The sequence below is a fragment of the Zosterops lateralis genome, assembly GCF_965231275.1.
Source record: "Zosterops lateralis genome assembly, chromosome: 15".
Taxonomy (NCBI): Eukaryota; Metazoa; Chordata; class Aves; order Passeriformes; family Zosteropidae; genus Zosterops; species Zosterops lateralis.
In genome coordinates, this window is record NC_139775.1 from 4,063,334 (window position 1) to 4,086,593 (window position 23,260).

The window sequence follows — 23,260 nt, forward strand, 5'->3', positions numbered from 1 at the left end:
TGTTAGTTTGTGTTTGCTATTAAATTATGTTGAATAAAATGGGCGGCTGAAGGACATTTTTCAGCTCCATCCTGAAATGAGGCTCTTAATCCTGTTTCTGGGCCTGCCCCTGTAGCCCAGCCCACGGGGACAGCATCAGGTATGTGAGAAGGGCAGCAGGGGAGTGTTTGTATCAACCACGGGCTTTGCAGGGTGAAGCTGCAGGAGAATCGTGCCTGTAACGCCACTCGGTTCATGTACAGAGATTTTGGAGGCATCTCTTTAGAAGCGGGTTCTAATAATATTGACATCATCACAAGATAAGATCCAGGACTAGTTAAATCACAGCCTCACAACTCAGTGCTCCTTTGAGGATTAGAAGAAGTCGCTGAGCTGTCACTCTAAAGCTGATCATGGACTCGTTTAACTATGTCATCCCATAAGACAGCCCTTTCAATTATGTCAACCTGTCTGCTCTCCCTAGACTCTAATTTTAGAGCAGCAGTAGCTAATATTCTTGGAAAACTGATCCGCCTCCACAGATCTCTCCTCTCTGTCTGCTGCTGTTAACGGAGTATCCTGTGGGGAGATCGGACTGCTTTCCTTCCCCTCCTGTAATAAATCTAATAAAAATAGGTACCACTAGGTTCCTTTGTGTGTGGTCTCTTTAAGACACTTATCTGAGCTGTGTAATGGAGATGTCATGTCTCCTCCACGGAGGGATCTGGCAGCACCACAGGGTCATTGCAATAAAAATAAAATCCAGTTTTAAGAGCCTGGTACGAAATTATGAGCTGAAAAGCAGGACATTGGGATTGGAGTTTAGAGACCTGGAAAAGGCAAATGAGAGCTGGAGTCACCCAAATGTTAATGCCACAGCAGTGGCTCTGCAGCTGGAGCAACAAGCAGGATGTTGATGCAGGAGGATTGCAGGCAACAAGGTGGCCTCAGGGACACCAGGGACAGGGCACTCATCTGTGTTCTCTGGATGGTGTTGGGAGGAGTTTGGGGCACACAAGGCAGAGAGGAGGTGGATGGACCTGGGTGTCTTGGCCATGGGTATCTCTGTGCTGTGCTGTCATAACCCAGGGTGGTGGAAAGGGGACAGACCCTCCCATGAGAGACAGGATGGAAACACATTCCTGGCTCCCCATCCATGTTGTGCCTGTAGCTGCAGTGATGTTGGCCAGTTGTTCCCCTGCTGTCCCATGAATGTCCTCCTGAAAAACTCTGAAGAGTTTTATCCCCCCTTTAGGATGCAATGTGAGTCCTAAGGCAGAACACGCTGGTTTGATGGGGTGGACAGTGATGTTTAATGTCCCAATAAAAGGCAATCCCATGGACTGGAAGGAGAGGAAGGGAAAGACAAAGAGAAGAGCATGGGACATGGGGAAGGCAATAGGCCTCCTTCCACAAAAACTAGAAAGGAAGTAGATGGGATGGATGGGGTAAGAGGAGGCAGAGTCCATGCAGATGCAAGGGAGGGAGTTGATTGCCATCTATCCCACCCAGTGTCACCATTCTGGTGGCAAAGGGGCCAGGCCTTCCCTTGGTGGATTAGTAATACAAAACTAACACTCCACAGGCTGCCAGGGAATGGTGCCTCCCCCAGACTCCAGCAAGTTAGTTACACATAGCTTTCCTTTCACAAATCCACATTGGCTGCCCCTAATCAAATTCTGCCTCTCAAGCAATTTCCCTTGTTAATTCCTCCTGAATCAGCCCTAACCCACCTATCCCCTTTGTCGCTAAGCTAGCCAGCCTCTAATCACACACTGCACTGTGTGATCCTTTCCCAAGGAATACAGGGTTCGGCACTTTCCTCTGGTTCTCAGCAGCCTAACCTGTCAGGAGCAACCTTCTAAAAATATCACTAAAGACCTCAGCTAATTTCTAATCCTCATTTCTATTAAGACGGCTGCCTGTAGTATGTGGGTTTCCAGACTTGGGATTTACAGTCTTCCTTAAGAGCATCTAATCTGCACAGAGCCATTTCTGTTGTTATCCATAAGCAAACTCCTCCCTTCTCCACCATAAAACATGATCTCTTTGGCAGCAGCTCTCCAGTCTGCAGGGCACTCTCAGCCAGCCAGGGAAGGCACCAACCTCTTCCTCTCTGCTTGGCTCACCCCACTGTTTTTTGGCAAGCCTTCCTGGGGAGATCACGGGGGTCCCACTCCTCTCAAGCACTGGGTAGATGCTTTGTAGGGAAAAAAAAATCAGCCTTCAAGCTCAGCAGGACATGTGGGGTTTTTTTGCATCTCCCAAGTTTCTGAGTTGTGTAAATCACATAAGGAAGCTGATGCATAATAGAGCCAAGCTCTTGAACTACCTTGGATAACCTTTCTCTTACTATTTGTATTTTTTTGCTGTTTCCTCTTCCATTTTAAAATTCACCTGTCCCAAACTGCCAGAACCAAGCAAGTCAGAAGAACAAAAGGAATGGGGGAGAGTGCCATTCTCTGGCTGTGCCCTGCCCAGGGTGTCCCAGGGCAGGTTTTGGGTGTTCCCAGCACAGATGTGGCACAGCTGCCACAGAAGACCCCACACAACAAACTCCACAGTGGAGGAGGTGAAATCAGTTTACCCTTCACATATCAAACACCTGTGGCAGAATCCAGTGCTCTGTCAGCACAGCTGTTCTGTGGAGTAAGGGTTTATGTGAGGAGATTTGGTGATTTTATGGGTTCAGGAGAGAAAATTAACTGAGTAGTGGGCAGAGTGCCTGACTGATGACATGGTATCATTTAATCCAGCAGGACTGTGCTGTTGGGAAGTGCTCCAAGGGGGCCGGCTCTAAGCTGGCACCCACAGCACGAGTCACATGAGGGCCACGGTGGTGGTGACGTGGAAGGTGGAGCAGTGGGAGTGGCACACGCCATTCCTGGAGCTCAGCAGCACAAAGTGGCCTGTGCAGGCTGTCAGCACACGCAACCCCAAAGCTCCCCTTTGACCTCATGACTCCACTCTGCATCTGAGTCATGCACCACAGCAGAGTCAGGTGCTTTCCGGGGAGAGCAGGGACAGAACAATGCTTTGTCATCTGTCAGTCCTGTAGCAAATGTCATGAAATCAACAGCCCTCCTCTGCTCTGTATGAAGCCAGCACTGTCACACACCTCCAAAGATGAACATTTCTAAAATACACCTTGATCTCAAGGTGCTTTGTCAAAGTGAGACAAGCATTTAAAAACAGACCAGCTGGGAAAGTTTCTGGCCAAATTGTGCAAACCCACAGCTGCAGCTGAGGCCTGTCCATCCAAACCAGTTAGCACAGTCCACTCAAACCTGCTGCAGGCCACTGCAGCTTGCCCACCCTGGCCAGTTCAGCCCATACTGAACTCCTGCAGCAGGCCTTGAGCACCAGCCTGCTGTGAGGAGAGCACCCTCTCTCACCAAGCTCTCTGGATTTATCCTGAAGTTTGGAAGTAACACAATTTAAGCATCACAGTCCCACAAGAGGGATGGGGCAGCAGCTGAAGCCACAATGAAAAACTGAAATAAGAATGGCCGTGGCAAAAGGCTGAGGCACTCCAGTGATCTCAGTCAGACATGGGATTTACTGTGCTGATGCCTTGGGAGGGCTGACCTGAAACAGAGACTGCACAGAGACAGTGAATAAAGCAGGTATTTATTGAAAGGTCTCCAGGATACACCCTGGGCAGGACAGGGCCTGACCAGGACTACAGCCAAGGTGGACTGAGAATGGTCACAAAATGGTTGACTGGTCACAACATCTTACATATTTATAAGTTTGGGTCCATTTCCATATTGGGGTTTAATTATCCTATTACAGCTTCAGGTTGTGCGGTCTCATCCTTCTTGTTCCTCCCTTCAGTCCAATGTTGTTTGTACTTTTGGGCCTGAAAGTTGTCCTTGGTCTCCAGCAGGAAAAGGATTTGTTTTGTGTCCCTGCTGTGTGCAGAGCCGAGTGACACTGACTGTGAGCTCAGAGCTGCACCCCTGGGCAGCACAGAACCTGAAAAGCACGAAACCTAAAATTTAAGGCATCAGTGTCATTCCCCCATGTGTCCCACGGCCATACCAGCCCTGCACTCCCATCCCTTTGGGTGCCTGCTGGGAATTCCCAGCAGCGGGAGTGCTTGTGCGGTATGGACGCTGGAGAGCCCTTGCCTTCATTCCCAACGCCTGTCATACCCTGAGCTCACGTCCATGCCCGTGCCCTGTTGCCCCCAGACTTTTCTCACCCCAGCGCCCACGTTCACCCTCGCCCCAATTCCCACCCTCAGCCTCCTTCCCGCCCTCATCACCAGGCCCCGCCCCCGGCCGTGACTCAGCCGCCCCCCGAGCTCCCATTGGCCGCTGGCCGCGCACGCGCGACAGGCCCCGGGGGCGACGGGGACGCGCCATTGGCTCTGGCGGCCGTGACGTCACGGCTGGCGGGAGCGTGACTCAGCAGGTGTGGTGTGTGCGCTGAGTCAGCACCGGCACCGCTATAAACCCGCGCCGGCCGCGCCTGTCCCTGTTCCGGGTCTGTGTCCCTGCTGTGCTATGGAGCTCCCGTGGTTGGGCGAGCACTGCTCCGAGCGCTCCTGCAAACAGCTCGGTAAGTGCGGGCTGCTCACGGGGGGTACCGGTGTCCCGGGGGGCCGGTTCTGTCCCTCCAGGCCTGCTGGGGGTGGTGGCAGACAGCAGTGCTGCTGTAGTCCCCCCTCGGTGGGTCTAGGGAAAGAGTGATAGGTGTTGTTCCTGTACCTGTTAAATTGTTAAGGGGTGGCTTTTCAAGAATAGAATTATTTTTGAAACTGGGCTTTGTGTTTGTACTTCAGCTGTTAGCTCTTGACTGGTTTCTCACTAAGGTTTCTGTGTTTGAGGAGCTCCTGAGGTGCTTATGGCTTGTGTTTGTCTTACACTGCAGAGAAAAAGAGGAAAACTTATCTGTCTTGCTCTTTTAATTCTAATATTTGTGAAGAATGATCTAATCTCTACAGAGATAATTGGATTGTGACTCGACAAAATCTGTTTTAGAATTTATTTGTAGTCTTTTGTGAGTACCCTTAGAGTTGTTAGCTTTGAGCCATAAAAATGTTTTCTTTTTTATTCTTCTCCTAGATTTCCTTCCTCTGAAATGCAATGCGTGTGGGGAAGTCTTCTGCAAAGATCACATCCGTTACGAGGACCACAAGTGCAGCTCTGCCTACAAGAAAGTGAGTTCTGTGTGATGTGACTCATAATTCACCCTGCAGAATTGCAAAGTCATTTATAAAGGCTGCTCTGAAACTTCACCTGTTTCAATAAAAGGGGATGGAAGAACTTCAAGATGCAAGTTAATGATGCATCTGGATTTCAAATCTATAGAAACATGATATTTCAGAGGTCAGAACTGCTAGATTCTAGGGGTTTTTTACTAACAGTGCATCTTCCCAGAGAGGAGTGCTTTATATTCCAAGTAATGTATTGTGGTCTAAAATTTTCTGCAGTCTAAGTCCTGTAAATTGAAGAACAACAAACATGAAACTACAGAAGAAATAAATAGAACAAGTGGGTCTAAACTTTGATCTCTTGGCATGTACTTGGGCTTTGAAGTATTTAAAGGCTGTAATTCCAGAAAAGCCAAAAGGGTATTTAAAGTCAGCTTACCAAATACATTGCTACAAATTGGTTTGGCAGAGCATGTCTGTGTGGTTTTTGGAGGGTGATTTGCAGTTACTGTGGTAAAGTGTATCTTTAAAAGCATTAGCAAATGGGAACATGAAATATTTAGGAATATACTCCTATTATCTATGGGTAAGAGAAGGTGAAGGACACAAAAAAAGGCTTGGACTTGATTATCTTAAGGTCTATTTCAATCTAAACAGTTCTTTAACTCTGTGATGCTGATCTGTCTTGTGTCTTCTCAGAATGTGCAGGTCCCAGTGTGTCCCCTCTGTAACACACCTATCCCAGTGCAGAAGGGAGAAATCCCAGATATTGTGGTTGGAGCCCACATAGATAAGGACTGCAAATACAATCCAGCACAGCAAAAACAGAAGGTAAGAAAACTGCTGTTGGAGTCTAAGCTGCCTTCCTAAGGCTAGTCAAGTTGGGCCTTCTGACATCATACTGTAGAAACTTACTCTGTTTCATCTTGGCTCTAAGGCTGCTTGAACATTTGTGCTTCAGCTTGGTCATGGCTCACAGAAAGCAAACATTGCCAACTTCCTGTCCTCTCTTACTCAGATCTTCACAAACAAATGCTTGAAGCCAGGCTGCAAAAGGAAAGAGATGATGAAGGTGGTTTGTGAACAGTGTGGTGGCAGCTTCTGCATAAAACATCGGCATCCTCTGGATCACGACTGCAAAGGGAGCAGCCGGCCCATCTCCAAGGCAGGGTGAGCTGAACTCTGAGATACTTAGCTCCAGATGGGATCTCAGGCTTGGTGGGGAGCTTGGGCTGACAGGGAATACTGGAAACTATTTGTCATGTCAGTAAAACAGCTATGACTTCCTCTTGCAACTCAGGCTGAATTTCTGAAATGTCAGCCTTAATTTCTGAGCCAAGAATAAAAGCTTGTCAAATGCTTTCCTGAATTTTCAAGCTTACCTGTGGCAGTCTCTCCTAACCGAGAACAGGCACTGGCCAACTCAAGCACCCTTTGGGGTTTGGGTACACATACTAGAATCCTAAAGCTCTGTCCAGCACCATGAAGTAACCAAGAATAATCATTACCCTGACAAGCCAAGTTTGAACTTAATCTAAAAAAATCTGTCTCTTGCAGGGAGACATACCTTGACTGTTCTGTGCAGTAGAACTGTGAGATTTGTGTGGCAGATGCAGGTGATGAAACTGGATGGAAGAGAGAAAATGCAGAGTGCATGGGTGCTGAGCCTGGTTGTGTTTGTTTGTAGATATGCAGCTCTGATGAGAGCATCCCAGCCCACCTTCAAGTCCCCGGAAGCAATTGGAGTGCCATCTAATGGGAATCGTCAGCACAACAGGTATCAGCTGCACAAGGAGAAAAGACAAACTGAGACAGTCTCAGTTTGGAGTGTGGACACTCCATGGTGTCCACATGGAGTAGCAGTGCCCCTGTCACACCCCTCACTGCTCTAGTTGGTAGCTGACCTGTAAATGGTGTTGGGAGTGCAGCAGAGGGGCTCTGACAGCACAGATAAATTCCTTTTCTATAATGTAGTGATTAAAGTGGCCCCATAGACAAGAGCACTGAGACATCAAATTGTATCTGCAGGTTGGTCTCCCACCTGCTCAGTGAGAGGTTTGGCCAGGTTCTGGAAAAATGGTGTGTCATCAGAGGGAGGAAAGCACAGCAAGCACCTGAGTTAAAATAAATGGCCCAAGCTCTTCCCTGGCATGTTGTAGCTCCATGTGACTGAAAATTCCAGTTGTGTAGTCCTTACAGTGCATTCTTTTGTCTTTCAGGTGCAGATAGTAGAGGCTCTTCACATCTGGATCAAAGCTTTATTTTAAAGTTAATATTTTCTCTCTTTAAATTTCTATGCAATTAACTTATTTTTGTATCATAATTTTGTATGCATTTAATAAACTGATACCCTTTCCAAGCCAACGTTATTTGTTCCTATTTTTGGAATAAGAACTTTAATACTATGAAAAAAAATTTGACATAGGAGGTGAGATGATGATGGTAGGTAGAAGGTTGCAGTTGGTATGAAATACAGCTGGATGTGCTTAGGTCATGCCAAGTCTGAACTAGGAATCTCCCAAAATGAAAATCTGAAATACAAGCCACTGTCTATTATGTCTCAATCCTTTTGGAAGTGTTCTGGCTCTGCATTATAAACAACATAATGTGAAGCTTCCTCTTGATTTCTGAATGTCATTGGAAGACTTTTATTTATAAAGCCATACCACCTTTTTTACAGGTCCTGTCTGAAGGCTAATGTTCAGATATAATTCTTCATCATTTATTGTCCCTTAAACAGAAATCTAGATTTGGAGGAATATATTTTGCCATTTCAGGGAGAAAAAGGAGCCAGAGAAAGTAGCATTAGCCATGTCTTGTGCAATAAGGCCAAAATAAAGCGTTGTTTAGGGAGGCTGCTCTTGCCGTCTTCCTGAAAAGCTTAAACAAGTGAAGTCACAGCAGATAATGCTCCATCTATTATCCTGATCAGCTCTCTTGGCTCTTTAAAACTGCATGAGTATCCAGCTGCTTAGCTCGAGGCCTGAAATATTATAGGTTGATGAAATGGAAATGTGCTGTTAATGAACAATGCTAATTCCCCAGATGGGATCTAAGTAGCCCTCTCATCCAGCTAATTGTGAGAAAAATGCCAAGGCTTTCTGATGGTGTCAGGGGGTCAAGACCTCAATTTCACGTGTCACTGGAGCCATTTCTCTGCATGCTGAGGCTTCTGGGCTGCAGTGGTGGCTTAGGACTAACTGGAGAGTAATTGCAACCCCTTCAGTCCCCTGCAATGCTGCTGAGCTGGGAGGAGAAGCACTTTGCAGAGCAGAGGATGCTGAGTTCCCTGGCCTGGGAAAAATGCTCTTTGCTGATGCTGTAAGAGATGGGAGCATAAGTGCAGTTTGTGCATGTGCTTTGTACAACCTTGGGGCTGCTGCAGGTGTGCAAAGACTTGTGTCTCTTCTCTTTGAGCAGTTTAATCCTTGGACTGGGAATGCTGTGGGAGGAGGAAATGTGGATTTATGGTCCTTCTCAGGGACAGCATGTGAACAATCAACACCTTGAGTCATAGACAGATGTAATTTCTGTCCGGCACAGAACAAGTATCTGTGCTATCCTATATTAATGTTTGGCCCAGTATGATTTCTCATCCCGGAGAACTTTGTGGAGAAGATCACAGCTCGTTGGCCAAACTGAACAGGTAATATCGGTATGAGTTACACTGATCACTCCACATGATGTAATTTTTTGCAATCATACAGCCACGATCGCGATTTGACGGTGTCTGTAATACTGTGTTTAACCACAGGATGTCACAACAGGATATGCAATAACACAATCCTTATTTTAGGAAGTCTAAACATAGAGAACATTCTTTGCCTATCCACATTGGAGAAAAAGCTTAAATTACAACTGTAGTTTTAGGTTTTTATTCTCTGCGTGCCACCACTCTACTCAGCCCTGGCACACTGCTATATTTTATATACATTTTATATTTTTTGTGTATAATTTCTAGCTGGCCACTCATTCCTAAATGGTGCCATACACCCCACCGGTGCTTTGGGAAGGGGATTCGAGGTTCTGACCATGGTGCGAGGACACGGATCATGGGAGAGAGGCTCTTCCAGCCTACAGTGATGGCTGGGGGGCAGGAGGGCACGTCGGTGTGGAAGAGGAGGGAAGCAGAGGTTGCCCCTTCCCATCAGTACCTGAAATTGTACAGAGACTTGTTTGCCAGCAGCATCTGCCCCCCCATCCAGCATCTCAGCTGCTGCTGGGATCCAAGCAAAGGCAAACAACAACACTGTCTCAGGTTGTCCTGAAAACAAATGTGCCATCTACGTGTCTGTATGTGGTAAAAATTCTGGCCCTTAAATTACCAAGGGGACTTGGAAAAGCTTATGCATAGGGTATTTATAGAAAATGAAAACATGGAAACCAATTTGCTTCCTGGAAATTGTCCTCAGAGGTGTTTTCTCATCCTGTCAAACCACACCCTTGGCCTCTTCCCACGCCTTCCGTGAGCCCCCATCGGGACACGGGTAATGCTGTCTCAGACTCCAGGATCTTTTAGGATCTGAAGCCTTCAGGATGCGCGGGCTCACAGGGATCAGAGCCGTTCTCCAGAGAGCCACAGCTCAGTGTGTCCGCAGCGCCGGGCTGCCTTCCTTCCGCCGGCCGTCCTGCAGGGCGGGGAGGGACCTGCCAGGCCCGGGGATCCCTGCTAGGATGCGGGTGGATTCCTGGGGGTTCCTGCCAGCCCCGGGGGTTCAGGCGGGGCCCGGGTGTGTCCCTGAGGCGGACCCCAGCCAGCCCCGGGGGTGTCCCTGCGGCGGATCCCGGCGAGGCCCGGCCCCATTCCGGGACTGTCCCAGGCAAAGGGGCGGGGCTCGGCGCGGAGAGGTGACGTCACCCGCGCCGCCAGAAGCCGGCGCAGCGCTCCGCCGCACACGTGTTCCCGGCGGGCGCTTTAACTCCGTGCGGGACTTCTATTGGTCACCGGGTTGATTGACAGATCAGGAGCCAACCAGATGCTGCCGTTCTCCCCGTGTAGCCAATGAGAGGCAGGGGGCGGGCGGCGGCGCCAAGCGTGGGGCTCAGTTGAAAGTGCCGGGGCGGCGGCTGCAGGAGGTGCGTGTGCGGCCGGGCGGGGGGCGCAGCCCTGGGTTCCCCCGGGGTGGCCGCGGCTCCTCCGGGGTCCCCCTGCCCGCCCGGAGCTGCGGGAGAGGAGGGGAGGCCCGGCCCGGCCCGGCCTGGCCACATGCGCGGCGGTGGCTGAGGGGGCTGCGGCGATCCCGGGGATCTGTGCTGGGATGGGAACCGGGGGTTGTGTTGGGATGCGGAGCCGGGGCCGTGTGTCGGGAGGTGAATCCAGGCTGGGAACGGAGCCGGGGTGCCCTGCAGGGGGCCGGGAGCAGGAGCTGTGGGAATGCCCCCCCGGGCAGGGCACGGTTGTGCCTCACACGTGCCGGGCCCGGCCCCGTGTCACGGAGGGGCCAAACCCTCCTTTGGCAGCTCCTGCTGTGCTGGGAACCTCCCGACTGGGTCTGGGGCTGTTTGGGATTTCAGTGTGTGTTTCAAGGCAAATGTGATTGAGCCAACATTTGCCTGTGTAGTGAAAGTGACACTGAAAGTGACAGTGTTGGGATAACTGGGGAAAGCCGCTTAAATCAGGTGTTCTGGCAAAGAAATAACACGGAGTTACAACTAGAGCTGTTCTCAGAACCAGTTGCAGTGTTGTCTGCAACTCCTGTTCACCTTCACCCTTACGTCAGTCTAAAATGAAAGATAAAGCTAATGAGACAATTCTTCAAGGATAGTTTTACCACGTTAACCTGTATGAAAACAGAAACTTGCAGTTTACCCAGAACTAGTGGTTTAAAGCGGTTTAGTAATCAAATAGCTTTAGTTTTTGCTTGTGAGTACACACATATGCACATTAATGACATGACTAGCAGTTATGTGAATGTGTTTTGAGATGATGGTGTTATTTGAGGCAGACAGTTGATCAAACAGTTCAGTGTGATGTGCTCTAACCTGCAGAAAGCACAGCCTAAATTATGGGAAATTCTTTTCAGGAGGGTCACAGAGGCATTTTCCACTACAGGCCCTCAGAGCACAAAAGGTTTGGAGATTCCTACAGGAGACTGAGTTTTGAGTTTTACAGTACCTTGACTATAATGTATTCCTAAAGGAAACATGAAAATTCTCCAAAATGAATCAAATTTCAGTGCAGACACACATTTCATAGTTAGGTAGTCATAAATAATTGCCATGCCAGTGTAATTAAAGTACAGCTGTCTGTATATGAGACTGACATTTGAACTGCAGTTTGGTGGTTTCTGTTACAGAACAGCATTTCTGTAGAATGCCGAAAATGATTGTGGAAAAAAAAGAAAAGAAGGCAGAAAAAAGAAAAAAGCTGAAGCAACATGTGGCCCAAAAGGATGAGCTGGAATTGGAAACTAAACCAAAGAAGAAGAAGCAAAAGCTGCAGGTTTGGCTCTTTAATTCAATCTAGAATGGATTTGTTGTTGCTGCAGGTTCACGGGTGGGATTCAGTAGCAGTGATTCCTTGGATGCAATATACCTAGTGAGAAAGCTAAAAGGAAAAGATAAATTAAGGCAAATCTGGGTCAGAGAGGTGATTGTGTTTGTTTTGGATGTTTCTGTGAAAACCAGAGAAGGGATGTGGGTGAGAGGTGAACCAAGTGAGGAGCTGTCATATGGCAATCCCAGCAGAGCTTCAGTCTTCATGTGATCCTCAGTGCCTGGGAAAACATGAAAGATGTTTTCTTGGAAATTCTCCTGGTTTTAGGACAGAATGTCAAGTGGCCAGAAGGTGTCAGCAGTCTCTTTGTATTCCTGAACGTTTTATGAATTATTTTATGAGAATAAAATAGTATCATTATGTTACTTAAGTGGGAACTTGAAGTTGGAAGGTTTTTGGTTTTGGGGTTTTTTTTGTGATGGAAATTATGCATAGTTCAAGGACAGTTTAGTTCTGATGTTCTTAGCGGTTCCTGTGGAATGAGGATCAAAGAACTGTAAAGCAAATTAAGAAGTAGAGAGGGAAAGCAGGTTTTTTCCCTCAGGAATTCCTGAGGATCACCTCAAGAAGCCAAGTTCTTAATTCTCTTATGTTTCCTGGGCTAACATAAAATACATGTGAAAGCTGCTTGTCATTTCCTTTATCATGACATGTGCAGCTCACTGGAGCTCATATAACTAAAAATTTGTACTTATTTTGTTATTAGACTTTATTTAGGCTTATTGGCAAGAACAGATTTGAAGAACTTTTGCATTCATAAGTGTCTCTAGGTATTGCATTTAGAGTTTGGGAAGCTTTATATGAAAAAACCAATTTATTGGCAAAAGCTGTTCAGAGGTCTGTACATTTGTGTAGTTTTGAACTCAGCAGAAATGTTCCTAAGTAAGAAAAGACTGCACCTTTGTTAAAACAAAATTAGGAAATTTTGTCTTTATAGCTTCATAATAGGGAATGTTTCTCTTTTCCTTTGTATTATAGACTGTGGATTTGCTGTGCTATAATTAAATTTGAGTGAAAATAATTTTCCAGGGCAAAACAGTGTGAATTTTATTGCCTGTGACAGTCTGTAATTTCATGTAAAACTGCCAAACAGTCGAGGTGGGCTTCAAGCTCCTGGCAAGGGAGGCCTTTTTGGACCATCTGATGTCCAGTGTTCAGTTCTTGGAACACACAAGTGAGTTTTGTGGGCTGTGCAGACTGTGGGACTGTGAAAGAAAGAGCAAAGAGTAATGGGAAGAAGAATCCTTAATACTGTTAGGGAGCACCACTGAGTACAACAGTTCTTGGAATCATAAAAGCTGGTGCCAGTGGGTGGCTCGTGCATGTATATATTGAGTTTAGGGAATGCCATAAAAGGTCTATGACAAGCCATTTCTTGGCATCAGCTTTATAAACTGTAACTGTTCAGAGCAGGAAAGTCGAAGACCACTAAATAGACCACTTTTTTTTTTTTTTTTTTTTTTTTTTTTTTTTTTAATGACTGTTGAGAATGAAAAACGTGAGGCAGATCTTAAACAATTTTACTTCAGAAGTGGTTAAAGAAAGTTAATTGCTTGGCAGTTTGATTGTTACTCAGTGTAAGTGCTCCCAGCTTTGTGTGAAGTGCTTGGTTAAGGCACACTGGCATTTGTGCTTTAAAGTGCTTTTGGTCATCAAACCTTATCAGCATGGAAAGTGTAATAGAGGTAAAACTGCTCTGTGTGAACAGGAGGGGCTCTGGGGCTCTGCTCAGTCAGTGTGAATGGTTCCAAGTAAGAAATCCGGAACAAAAGTTAGGTAACTACTAAGAGGGTTTATTCTGCACCTTTACTTCTTTTAATTTGATTTCTGTTACTTTAAAATAAGCTGGAATTTTGCTAGATCTACAGGAATTCCTGAATCATGGTGCCTGGATTCTGATGAATTGGCTGTGATTAGCTTTTAATGCAGTTACTGAATTAAAGGAAACTCTTCCTGGCATTCTTAAAGCAAGGTTGGGTAAGCTCCAGTTTTTCCTAAGGAGTCTCATGTGTGGTAGAAGTAAAAGTTTTTGGTGGGGCAGAGGTTTCACTGGTTCATTAAGTCACATTCCTGTGATTTACTTTTTTTTTTCCCTTTTGGTTCTAGTACAGTAAATTTAATCTCCAAAGTGGAAAATACAAATGTCTAATTGATTTTTTTATAGAGCTGGAGGCAAGTTGAAGTGTGTTTTCAGTGACTGGATTTAGTGTACACTGATCATTCCTTCAAGAAATTTATTTCAAAAATTCTTACCAGCCTTAGACTAAGGCATTTTCTTTGGAACAGCTTGACCTTTCACAGTAATCTTGATGTTTTATTGATTTTCATCTACTCAATTTCTTCTGTTTACACTAAATAGCAATAAGCAATTCAAGACCAATATGAATGTTTTCATGAGTGATCTTAGAACCACACAGCTCTAAATGAGACATCTCCAGTGAAGCCGAGTTTTAAAGTTTAATTAAGTTTTAAAACTTAATTCGGTCTTGGGGTTTTTCTGACTGATTCTTCTAATGTTACTGTTCTATTTACCTACTTGAAATAATCACACATGTTAAAGAGATTTTATTTTAATCACTAGACATTAGTTATACACTTTTTTATAATGACTTTTGTAGTTTGCTAACATACTTATATGTTGAACTATCAGAATGTTTAAATTTTTCCTTTCAAACTGCAGCATAGGTATGAAGAAAAGAGATTTAACATGTGACATCTAGAAGCTGACTATTGGCTTCTTAGGTAACAACTGCCTCATGGATCTTTTCTGACAAGTTAGTTTTGTTTCATTTCTCTGACAAAAAAAATATTTGCAGTATCGTTAAGGTGTCATCTTGAAATAACAGAACCCTTTGAAGTGTTTCTTTGCAATTAACCCTGTTTTGCTTCTGATTGTGGATTTCTCCAGCCTTCAAACCTTCAGCTGCCTCAATGCCACAAGGCTCACAGGAGCAGCAGCCCTGACAGTTGCAGCTCTGTAGGTAGGGAACAACATGTGGTTGTTTGTTTCCCAGGGCTATTCCAGTTCTGCCCAGAATTACCTTACTGTGTCAAAGGATCTTGTCATTTACGGGCAGATCTCGTTGCTGCAGAGCCCTTTGCAGAGCTGCTGCCTTTCTGCAGAACAGTAGGAAATTCTTTCAGAACAGAACATCTATTAGGCAAGACTCAAAATTCGTAATCCATAGAAAACAATATTAGTTTCCTGTTCCTTCCCAATTTAGTCTAGTGAACATTGTAACTTAAGGAAAATGGCAATGACTAAGGGACGATCAATCTTGATAAATGAAATCTCCTTGTTCATGGTTGGAGGGTACTTTAGGTAATGCTCATACAGCCAGTGGGTGTTTCCTTGTACTCCCTTGTTATCTCCAGCATTGCAAGTGGTTGGAGGAGGAGCAGTCAACATTTTCCTCAGATAAAGGCAGGATCAGTGGGAAAGGAATTTAATTTCTGAGATTCCATACAGATACCACAAACAATGGCAAATAAACAAGTAGCTCATGGTGTTTCTTTCATCAGAGTGTGCAGGTGCCCAAACAGTAAGATTTGTTTACTGAATGGAAAATGGCAAAAATTTTAAAGAAAGGGTTTTTCTGTTTGGCTTTTTTTGGAGGTTATTATAAAGAGCAATATAGAATTGTTTAGCTGCAAAACACACCACAAAAAAAAAAATCTTTTAAATCATTGTTTGGTTGTAGCAGTGGAAACCCCCATAGATTTATGTTCAAGCTGTGGACATAAATATTTTGGGCATGAGCTTGGTGGAATAACTGGAACTGCTACTTTGATATGATCTCTAATGCTGCTTGTAATCAGGTAACTGGGGTAGTAATTTGAATGTTTAATGAATGCAAACCAGACATTGGTGCAAACTGATCCAGCAGATACTGTAAAGCTGTCATCAGACAGTGTATTTATTTGTCTGACAACCCACTAATTCATCCCAAAGCCTGTTCTTGAAATAATGACTTGTGGATGGTTTGCAAACAAACTCAGTAATCCTTTATTGTTCCCTTAATTTATTTTTCTAATTAATGGGAAGCTTATCTTGTAGCCATCAAAATAACTTGGTTTATATTTTCCCATCCTAAAAAAATGCCATGAAGTTAACAACTTAGTGTGATGTTGCAGGATTTTCTTCTGATTACCGGGCTACCAATATTAACTGTATTTCATGTACATAAAAAGTGTGTTTTGGAAACTGTTTGCATTGCAATTCCACTGTCCAGGCTTCCTGCACTTGTGTGGTTTTGCTGTACTTTTTTAATCCTCTGTTGTAAGCATTAGCCTTATCTGAGGTTATTAGTTTTTGTTCAAGGGTTATGTAAAAATCTTACAGAAAAAAGAAGAAAGAAATAAATACGAAAAAGTTAATTTTATTTAGCATAACATCCTAAAATAAGAATCTTGTCTCATACTGGAGTATTTTTTTGGAACAATTTTAAAGTATCTTTAACGTGCAAATAGAGTTCTGTCCATGTTATGAAGAGAAGATGACATAATCTTTCATCTTCCCCCACCCCTCCATCTCCCCCTGTGCCTTGATGGAAAGATACATCAGCAGAAAGCAGTTTCCCAGTGATAAAGTGGAGGTGGGAGCTATTTCTCAAAATGGCCAAGTTAAATGTCAGGATGGATAATGTTGTCCTGGGTTTTGTCAGTCTGTAATTAAAATGTTTGGCCTATTTCTCTTTGCTTTGGGTTACCTTTCAGTTGAATGTTTATTCTTGGGTTATTTGTTTGGGGTTTTTTTCCTTGCACAAAGAGACAAGTTTGCTGTCCCATTGGCTCTTAGTGCCTCTCTGTATGGTGGCCTGCTGATAGTTATAGGAAATAATTACAAAGCTCTAAATCCTTGTGGCAGTTATGGCTTACTGTGTGACATCTTGCTTGGTTTATCTGCTTTCTTATCTATGCAATACTTCTCAAATTAGGAAATTTAAAAAAAACAACCAACCACAAAACAACAAACTTTGAGGGCAGCTGGTTATGGGACTGAAACATTTGTTTCCTGCTAACACTTCTCCATCAGAATATTGATAGAGTTGCTTCAAATTATTTTATTAAATTAACCATACATTTATTTATTTAAAAAGGGGGGGTGAATTTAATTGTGACACCCATTTAGTGTTTATAGAGCATAGTAGGCCTTGTGTAAACAGACATGTCCAAGAAGGTACAGAATTGTGTGTGAAATATGGATATGCATAGATTAGGCTGAATAATTTTACATTCCTTTGAAAATTATTTTTGTAATGGTACGAATAGATTTCCCAGGAAAGAGTATTCACAGCTGGGAAAACAGTTGCTACTTTGAAGATGGTTTTCCCAGGCGAAGGGCTCACGTCCCCAACTGTGTTTGGTATAAACAATATGTGGTGCATTTCTTACTTGTGTTTAAAGGAATTGTGCATTCTTCATTACATACTAGCCAACGAGAGTTTCATGCTAATTCTGGGTATTTGCCTTAATCTGTATCCATTCAAAGTTAATTCCCTACTTTTATTAATAAAGCCAGGGTATTAAATGGATGGGGAATTTGGTGGTAAAACACAACTGTCCCTTCTTTGCTGTTAATAGGGGAAATTCCTCCTTCTCTTTTTGGAGCACGTACTTGTTGTTTCCTCTCAGCCCTCATTCTCTGCTTGCTGGTGAGACCTTCCTTGATGGCTTTTGTTGGATTTCCAGTATAAATCCTTGCTTTCCTGCCTTAACTGCAAATATCTTAACAAAATTGAAATTCACAACAGGATTCCCATTTGTGGGTTGAATTTGTTGAGCGTTCAGTTGTTGAAGGAGCAAAGGCGAGATCTGCTTGACTGTGTCACCCAGCTCCAGTGAAAACACTGTTTTCTGCCCTTTTTCACTGATTATTTTATTCTGGTTTGGTATTGATGATTTCTAACTCCTCATAGAGAGAGGCATCATCAATGAAAATTGCTGGAAAAGGCCCAAATTGTTGAATACAGAAAACTTGGCACAAAACCTCAAAATTTGTGTAACTTCAGTTAAAAAGAGTCCTGTTAGCGTGTTTGAATTTGCAAAATGCATTCACTTGGCAAGAAATTAACTTGTAAGCTTGACAGGATGTTTGCTGCATTCTGATACAGGATAAAGAGCAGAGAAATGGGCATTCAAAGGCAATTATTCTTGACAGAGCTTGAAACTTGGAAGTGTGTATAGCATAATATATTAATGCAGGCCTGATTCATGTGGATTTGTTGCTTCCTCTTTATTGCTCTTACTACTGTTTTGTTAATGTTAATTGGTTCAAAAAACCTAAAATGGCACAGATTTGGATATTTAAATTATGCTTCTTCTGAAAAGCAGCTCTGTCCTTGATGAGATGCTGCTGCTTGTTTATACAATGTGGGAGTCTGGTATAATGATTTTTATAAAATATGACTTTTTGTGTGTTGAGGAAATAGATGCAAAAATTAAAAAAAAAACCCCACTGTTTTGGCACAGATAAAAGGGGGGTGATGGCTGCTTGTGTAGTATGAATGAGAAATGAGAAGTTTCCTCATTCAAAATGCCTTTTGTGTTTAGATGCAATATTGTGAACCACATGAAAGATCAGTGTATATTTATGTATGTTAATAAATTACAGCATAGATAAAATGGCTCTTGGGTATTAGATCAAAGCCACACAGATTAATAAATACTTGGGAAGTGCTTGTCTGTTACATCCAACAAGTAATTAGAACAGAAAATTAATCTTTTGACTTTTAGAACCTGCCTGAAATATCGAGGGTACAAGCATGAAGGTATTTGACAGGGGAACCAGACTCTGTCTTTGAATGCATTTACCTATTTCTAATTGAATCCCACAGGAGTTCTGTAGGACATCAAACGGAAGATCATCAACCAGTGTTTTATTAAATTTCTCAGCATTATCTTAATAATTTGCATCTGTAAACCAGACTATTGCAAGCAGCATATACATAAGGGCAGACAGCTCTTCCTACCATCTCAGAGTTCAAAAGATGTCAAAGCTGTTCAGAGGATGTACTGGGGCTTAGGGCTGCATTGCTTAAAAAGGAGCAGAGTGGTTATGGGAAGAGAAGAGAAAATCTAAAGTGTCTGTGGAAAATACATGCTTTAGTAGCTGTCATTCCATCCTACCTTTATACTATGGACTGAATCCTAAAAGGATGCTTTTCATCCTTACCCACTCATAAAATAACTAATTGGTTACAGAACTGTTGTACTGAACTGTACTACAGAGATCATTAAAATTGGTCATGGGCTTTTTGTGAACTTAGGAGCCTTCATGCACCTCACTGGCTGATTCTTTTTTCAAATTTTTTCAAATTACCTTTGGAATAGAGAAGCTTTTCCTATTTTATTACAAAAGCCCCATCTTTCGTGGCTTTCAAGCTTGTACTCCAAAGATATCTTTTAATCAACTTCTAGAGTTGGGTTCTTTTAAATTGTAAAATTTACCATCCTTTGCTTGAACAATGGTTTTCTTTACATTTGTCTAGGTTAAGTCATGATCTAGTTTGAGCTTAGAATAGGAGCAGCCAGTTGTTCTGATCTGGTAGCTTTTGGAATAAAATCTCTGGTCAAGATCCAGAAAGTGTCACTCAGTGAGAGTCAAGAAGAGCAGGGGACAGGGCAGTTTTCCATGGGTCCTCACAGACCCTTGTTTTGGGCTGAGGATGCTCTCGGGCTCTGTGTGATCCCATCTGGGCTCCAGCAGCACCTCTGCCAGCAAGGCTGGGCTTCTGCTCCCACAGCGCTCTGACAGTGTCACCCATCATCAGGCAGCTTTAATTAGCATAAGAAAATAACATGTCATGTTCCTCACTGTTCTAGAGAATGAGCTTGTAATATCAGAAGTAATTATTCTGACTTTATGTCTTTGGAAACCGAGCAAGTTTATAAATTAAGTTCCCTCACACATCACTGTCTGTATCTTCTTCCCACCTTGATACTCAGTTGTCAGGTGGATATTTGGAATACTATCAGTTGTTTAAGTGAGCTGTTTTCTTGGTTTCTTTCTCAGTTTGCTGTGTGCATTTCACTCAGGAGCACAAGAGTTAAAAGGTCTGTAGTCAGGTACAGGCTATTTCTCTTTTGTAGTTCTGAATGGGGAGAGAATGAAAGGAAGAAAATCTTATTTGCCATTATATTACTGTTTCTATTGAGGGAATGCCTGGGAAAGGAAATATTTCTGCTGCTGAGGCAGAAAACAAATCTATCTCCAGCACTATTAGGCAATTCTGCCACTGAGCTCTTTCTGTAAAAATCGCCTTAACTCCAATTCTAAGGATAATTTAACAATATCCTAATAATTTTCCCGTTTCTCTACTATGTCTTTTTTTCTCCCCACAGTTTTTTTTAAAGTCCTTCTAGAAAACACATTCAATGCAATTTGAAAAGGTCTTAAACCTTTTCAGTGATTTTGTTTGCAGGTCAAGTGAACTGAGGCTTGTAAGCAAAGATGCTCCTTTGGAAAGGCTTACCCTGCTGCATTAAATATTTATCTTGAGAAGGCAGGGGTTTAATTTTTGGTAATGAACAGCTCAGTAGTTTAATTTAGAACTTGGAAATGTCTGTATATACCTGTAGCAGACTGTTTGACAATGGAGAAACCAGGTTGGAAACTTGAAAATGGTTTTTGTTGTGGGGGTTGAACAGTTTCAAAAGCCATTCTAAACACACTGGTGACTTTGTGAGACCCAGACGATCATCTTTGTATTTTGTAGTGGCATTTAATGGACTTCTGTAAAATCAGTGAAGTAACATGTAAGAAAGGGAGTTGAAATTAGAGCTGATCCTGCCCAGTCTGCAGCCCTGAGAGAGCATTGCTCCTGTGTTGGCACCTTGGGTGGCTCAATATGCAGCTGTTCATCCTTAGCTCTGCCTGTGTCATGCTGCCATGTGATGGAATGGAAGTCTAAAAGGATGCCCAAACCCAAGGGTTAAAAGTTTATGGTATTAAAAGTCACTGTGGAATAGACACTTTGGACAATACTGTTGAAGGAAGGACACCTAAATTATAAATATGAATGGAAGGTGTTCAGATTTTCATATCTGGTTTCCCCCTTTAAAACGCAGCACAGGGCATGTACCACAACCTCCCTGAGAGCAGAGCTTAAGGGTATAGAGGGAAGGTGTTGTTCTGTGTGCACATCTTAAAAGTGACTTGTTCCCCATCACATGTTTCAGTTTTACCATAAAAAGGACAAATAAGCAATTAATTTGGCCCTGTGCTCTTCTGTGATGAAAACTTTGAATGTTTGATGGTCTGAATGGGTAAGGTAAGACTTAAAGTGAAAGGAGAGGATAAGATACTGTCCCTTAAATTCAAATCAAGCCCTTATCTTCATTGTTTTCAATCAAAATCAAATGAATTCATTGGCTCACCTTCATGAGTAGCTATTAAAATTCAAACCAGCTTCTTCATACACTCACTTGTTTTTAGTTATGCAGAAACAAGTTCCAGTGGAATTAATGATAATCAGGGTTGAACTTGACATGCTTTTACTTATGGTAAACCACTCTTGAATGCATTTTTTATGTGACAATCCTAACCATTTAAAATTGTCCAGACAACCTTTTCCCTTTTGCAGTCTTAATAAACAGGTCAGAGAATACAGCAAAATCCTTACACGGGAAAAAATTCAGTTATACTCTAACACAACTTGATGGCTGGAAAAAAGATTAGAGCCTGCACTGTACAGGCAGTGAATTTTGTTTGAAACACAGATACTTAGTCTGAAATTTTACAAGCATTTTCTTGTAAAACTTTGTGCTCAATTCTTTTTTCAAGCTTTTGAAGGGAGAGGTGCCTTTCCTTGCATCTTGCCCGTATTATGTCAAAGCCTTGCACAGAGTCTGGGATCGCCTGACTCATTGATTCAGATTCTCTGTCACATGCCCTCCCATCCTGTAATGCTCCTCATAAATGAATCAAGCTTTATCTTTAAACTGACTGGCTTTGCATTTTCGGGAGGTGGATGTTGTGTCTGCACAGTTGGTATTCAGTGTGTCTCCTAAAACTGTCAGAGGAATGCAAAGTTACAGCATCTCTTTAACATCTTTAACCTCTTTTTAACAAGAGGTCTCACATAACTGTTTTTCTCATATCTTTTAACACAGCTGAGGGAAGCTTGTTGCTTTCAGTTGCATCAGGTCCAGATTGGTGCTAGTTTGTGCTGTTTGCATTTATTTTGTTTCTAGATATTCAGTTATACCCTGTGCATTCAAGGCATTCTTGTGCTAAGGTGTTATTTTCAAAAGCAGTTAATAGTTTCAGGGATTTTTTTGATTATTCCCTCTCTCCTCTTTTCTCTGAGCTTTTTCTAATACCAGACTTTTCATGCCTGGAAACTTGACATAGACTATTTTAGCAAAGATTGTAAGCAACTGTGATAAGCAGGTTTTTAAATCTCATAGCTGTTGTCAGTCCAGTGTTTTAGAAAGTCGTATGGAATCTTTTCCTTCAACTCAGCAATTAACCAATTCGTGAGAGACCAGAGATGAAAAGTGAAGGAGTTGTATCAAAATTCTTGCTCCCATTCCCTTTTTCCTCTACACTCTAGACAAGGTTTTATTTACAGGTGATAATGTTGTTTTAAATTTAAAAAAGAGGACACACCAAGCTGAGATCCTTTTGGTCCATGGATAAGCCATAGTAGTGAGCCATTGCGAGATGATGGCTTGCAGAAAGCATGTTGTGTACATAAACACATGGAAGTTGTATGACATTGCTGTAAATATTACTTCGTACAGAGTTACTGTTAAAAAAAAAAAGGTTTGGGAATAAATGTGCAGTTTTTTCAGCTGGGAGAATGCTTTGTATTTAAAGTAAGAAGTATGTTTAAATTTAGTAATTTCAGGCACAGTTCATAAGCCTGTACCAAAATATCAGCAGTAGGGAACTCATCAGGTATTTTAGGTTTGTAATTTGGTTTTAAACATGCAATAGGTTGTTTTGGGTTCAGTAAATATTGCTTTCTTAATGCTATAGTGATCTGATCTTTCCTAGGTTTCACTGTATATTACTGAATATGATCACTTAGAAACAAACTACTTTGGAGGATGCGTGAGCAAGCATTTGCTATTACTGTTTGTTTATTATTGTAAGCTTCTGCACAAAGACTTTCTTGGTTTGTGTTCTGCAGGGGTAGCAGAAAGGCTTCTACCATAGACTTGATCAAAAATGTGATCCCTATATTGGAAGGAGGGAGGAGGGGGAAGGATCTTATTCCTAAAAAACCAAAAGAAGCAACAACTCCGATTGGGAAAGTGTATTCCTGTAACCCCAAATAAGTTACTTATTCATGGCAATTAGCAGGATGCACAAAGCAATAAATCTGTAAGCTCAAGATGTGTCTTAATCCTCAGAATTGTATTGCCAAGACAATTATCCCTTCCTTCAGCTGGGTGTTGTCTGAAATAGCCATCCTTAATGGTGTGATTAATGTCTATTGGCAGTCCACAGGACCTGAGTAATTGTGGCTAATTCCAAAAAGGAAAATACTGACGAAAAAGGGCTGCGTGTGATGGAGCACAACTGTGGGAGATGACTTGCTGGGTGTTTTTTAGCAACTTGCATCTCTCTTGAGAGGAGATCTACTTGGTGTTCTGCAGGGAGGATGGGACAAAAC

At 43.0% G+C, this 23,260-nt stretch overlaps 2 protein-coding genes across 4 annotated transcripts in view; both read left to right on the top strand.

The window, feature by feature from the left end:
- Positions 1 to 4,389: 4,389 nt before the first annotated feature.
- ZFAND2A (zinc finger AN1-type containing 2A) lies at positions 4,390 to 7,504 on the top strand. 3 transcript variants are annotated; one of them, XM_083872728.1, is made up of 6 exons: positions 4,390 to 4,545; positions 5,052 to 5,146; positions 5,840 to 5,971; positions 6,159 to 6,310; positions 6,828 to 6,917; positions 7,360 to 7,504. In XM_083872728.1, the coding sequence occupies exons 1-6, from the start codon at positions 4,491 to 4,493 to the stop codon at positions 7,367 to 7,369; spliced, it is 534 nt and encodes a 177-aa protein (XP_083728854.1). In that variant the 5' UTR covers positions 4,390 to 4,490; the 3' UTR covers positions 7,370 to 7,504. The 3 variants fall into 3 exon arrangements, with proteins under 3 accessions (XP_083728854.1, XP_083728856.1, XP_083728855.1); XM_083872730.1 differs by lacking the exon at positions 6,828 to 6,917; XM_083872729.1 differs by lacking the exon at positions 7,360 to 7,504 and having other exon boundaries at positions 6,698 to 6,835.
- Positions 7,505 to 10,154: 2,650 nt separating this feature from the next.
- CHLSN (cholesin) overlaps positions 10,155 to 23,260 on the top strand; it is a 122,796-nt gene continuing 109,690 nt past the window's right edge. Inside the window, exons 1-2 of the mRNA XM_083872636.1 lie at positions 10,155 to 10,216; positions 11,437 to 11,582. Of these exons, the coding sequence (XP_083728762.1) occupies positions 11,454 to 11,582 (129 nt within the window). The 5' untranslated portion in view covers positions 10,155 to 10,216; positions 11,437 to 11,453. The remainder of the gene's footprint in view (positions 10,217 to 11,436; positions 11,583 to 23,260) is intronic.

Coding starts and splice junctions, on each gene's coding strand:
- ZFAND2A (XM_083872728.1), top strand. CDS start 4,491: ATGGAGCTCCCGTGGTTGGGCGAGCACTGCTCCGAGCGCTCCTGCAAA. Junction 5,147..5,839: donor GCAGCTCTGCCTACAAGAAA/GTGAGTTCTGTG, acceptor GTGTCTTCTCAG/AATGTGCAGGTCCCAGTGTG. Junction 6,311..6,827: donor CGGCCCATCTCCAAGGCAGG/GTGAGCTGAACT, acceptor GTTTGTTTGTAG/ATATGCAGCTCTGATGAGAG.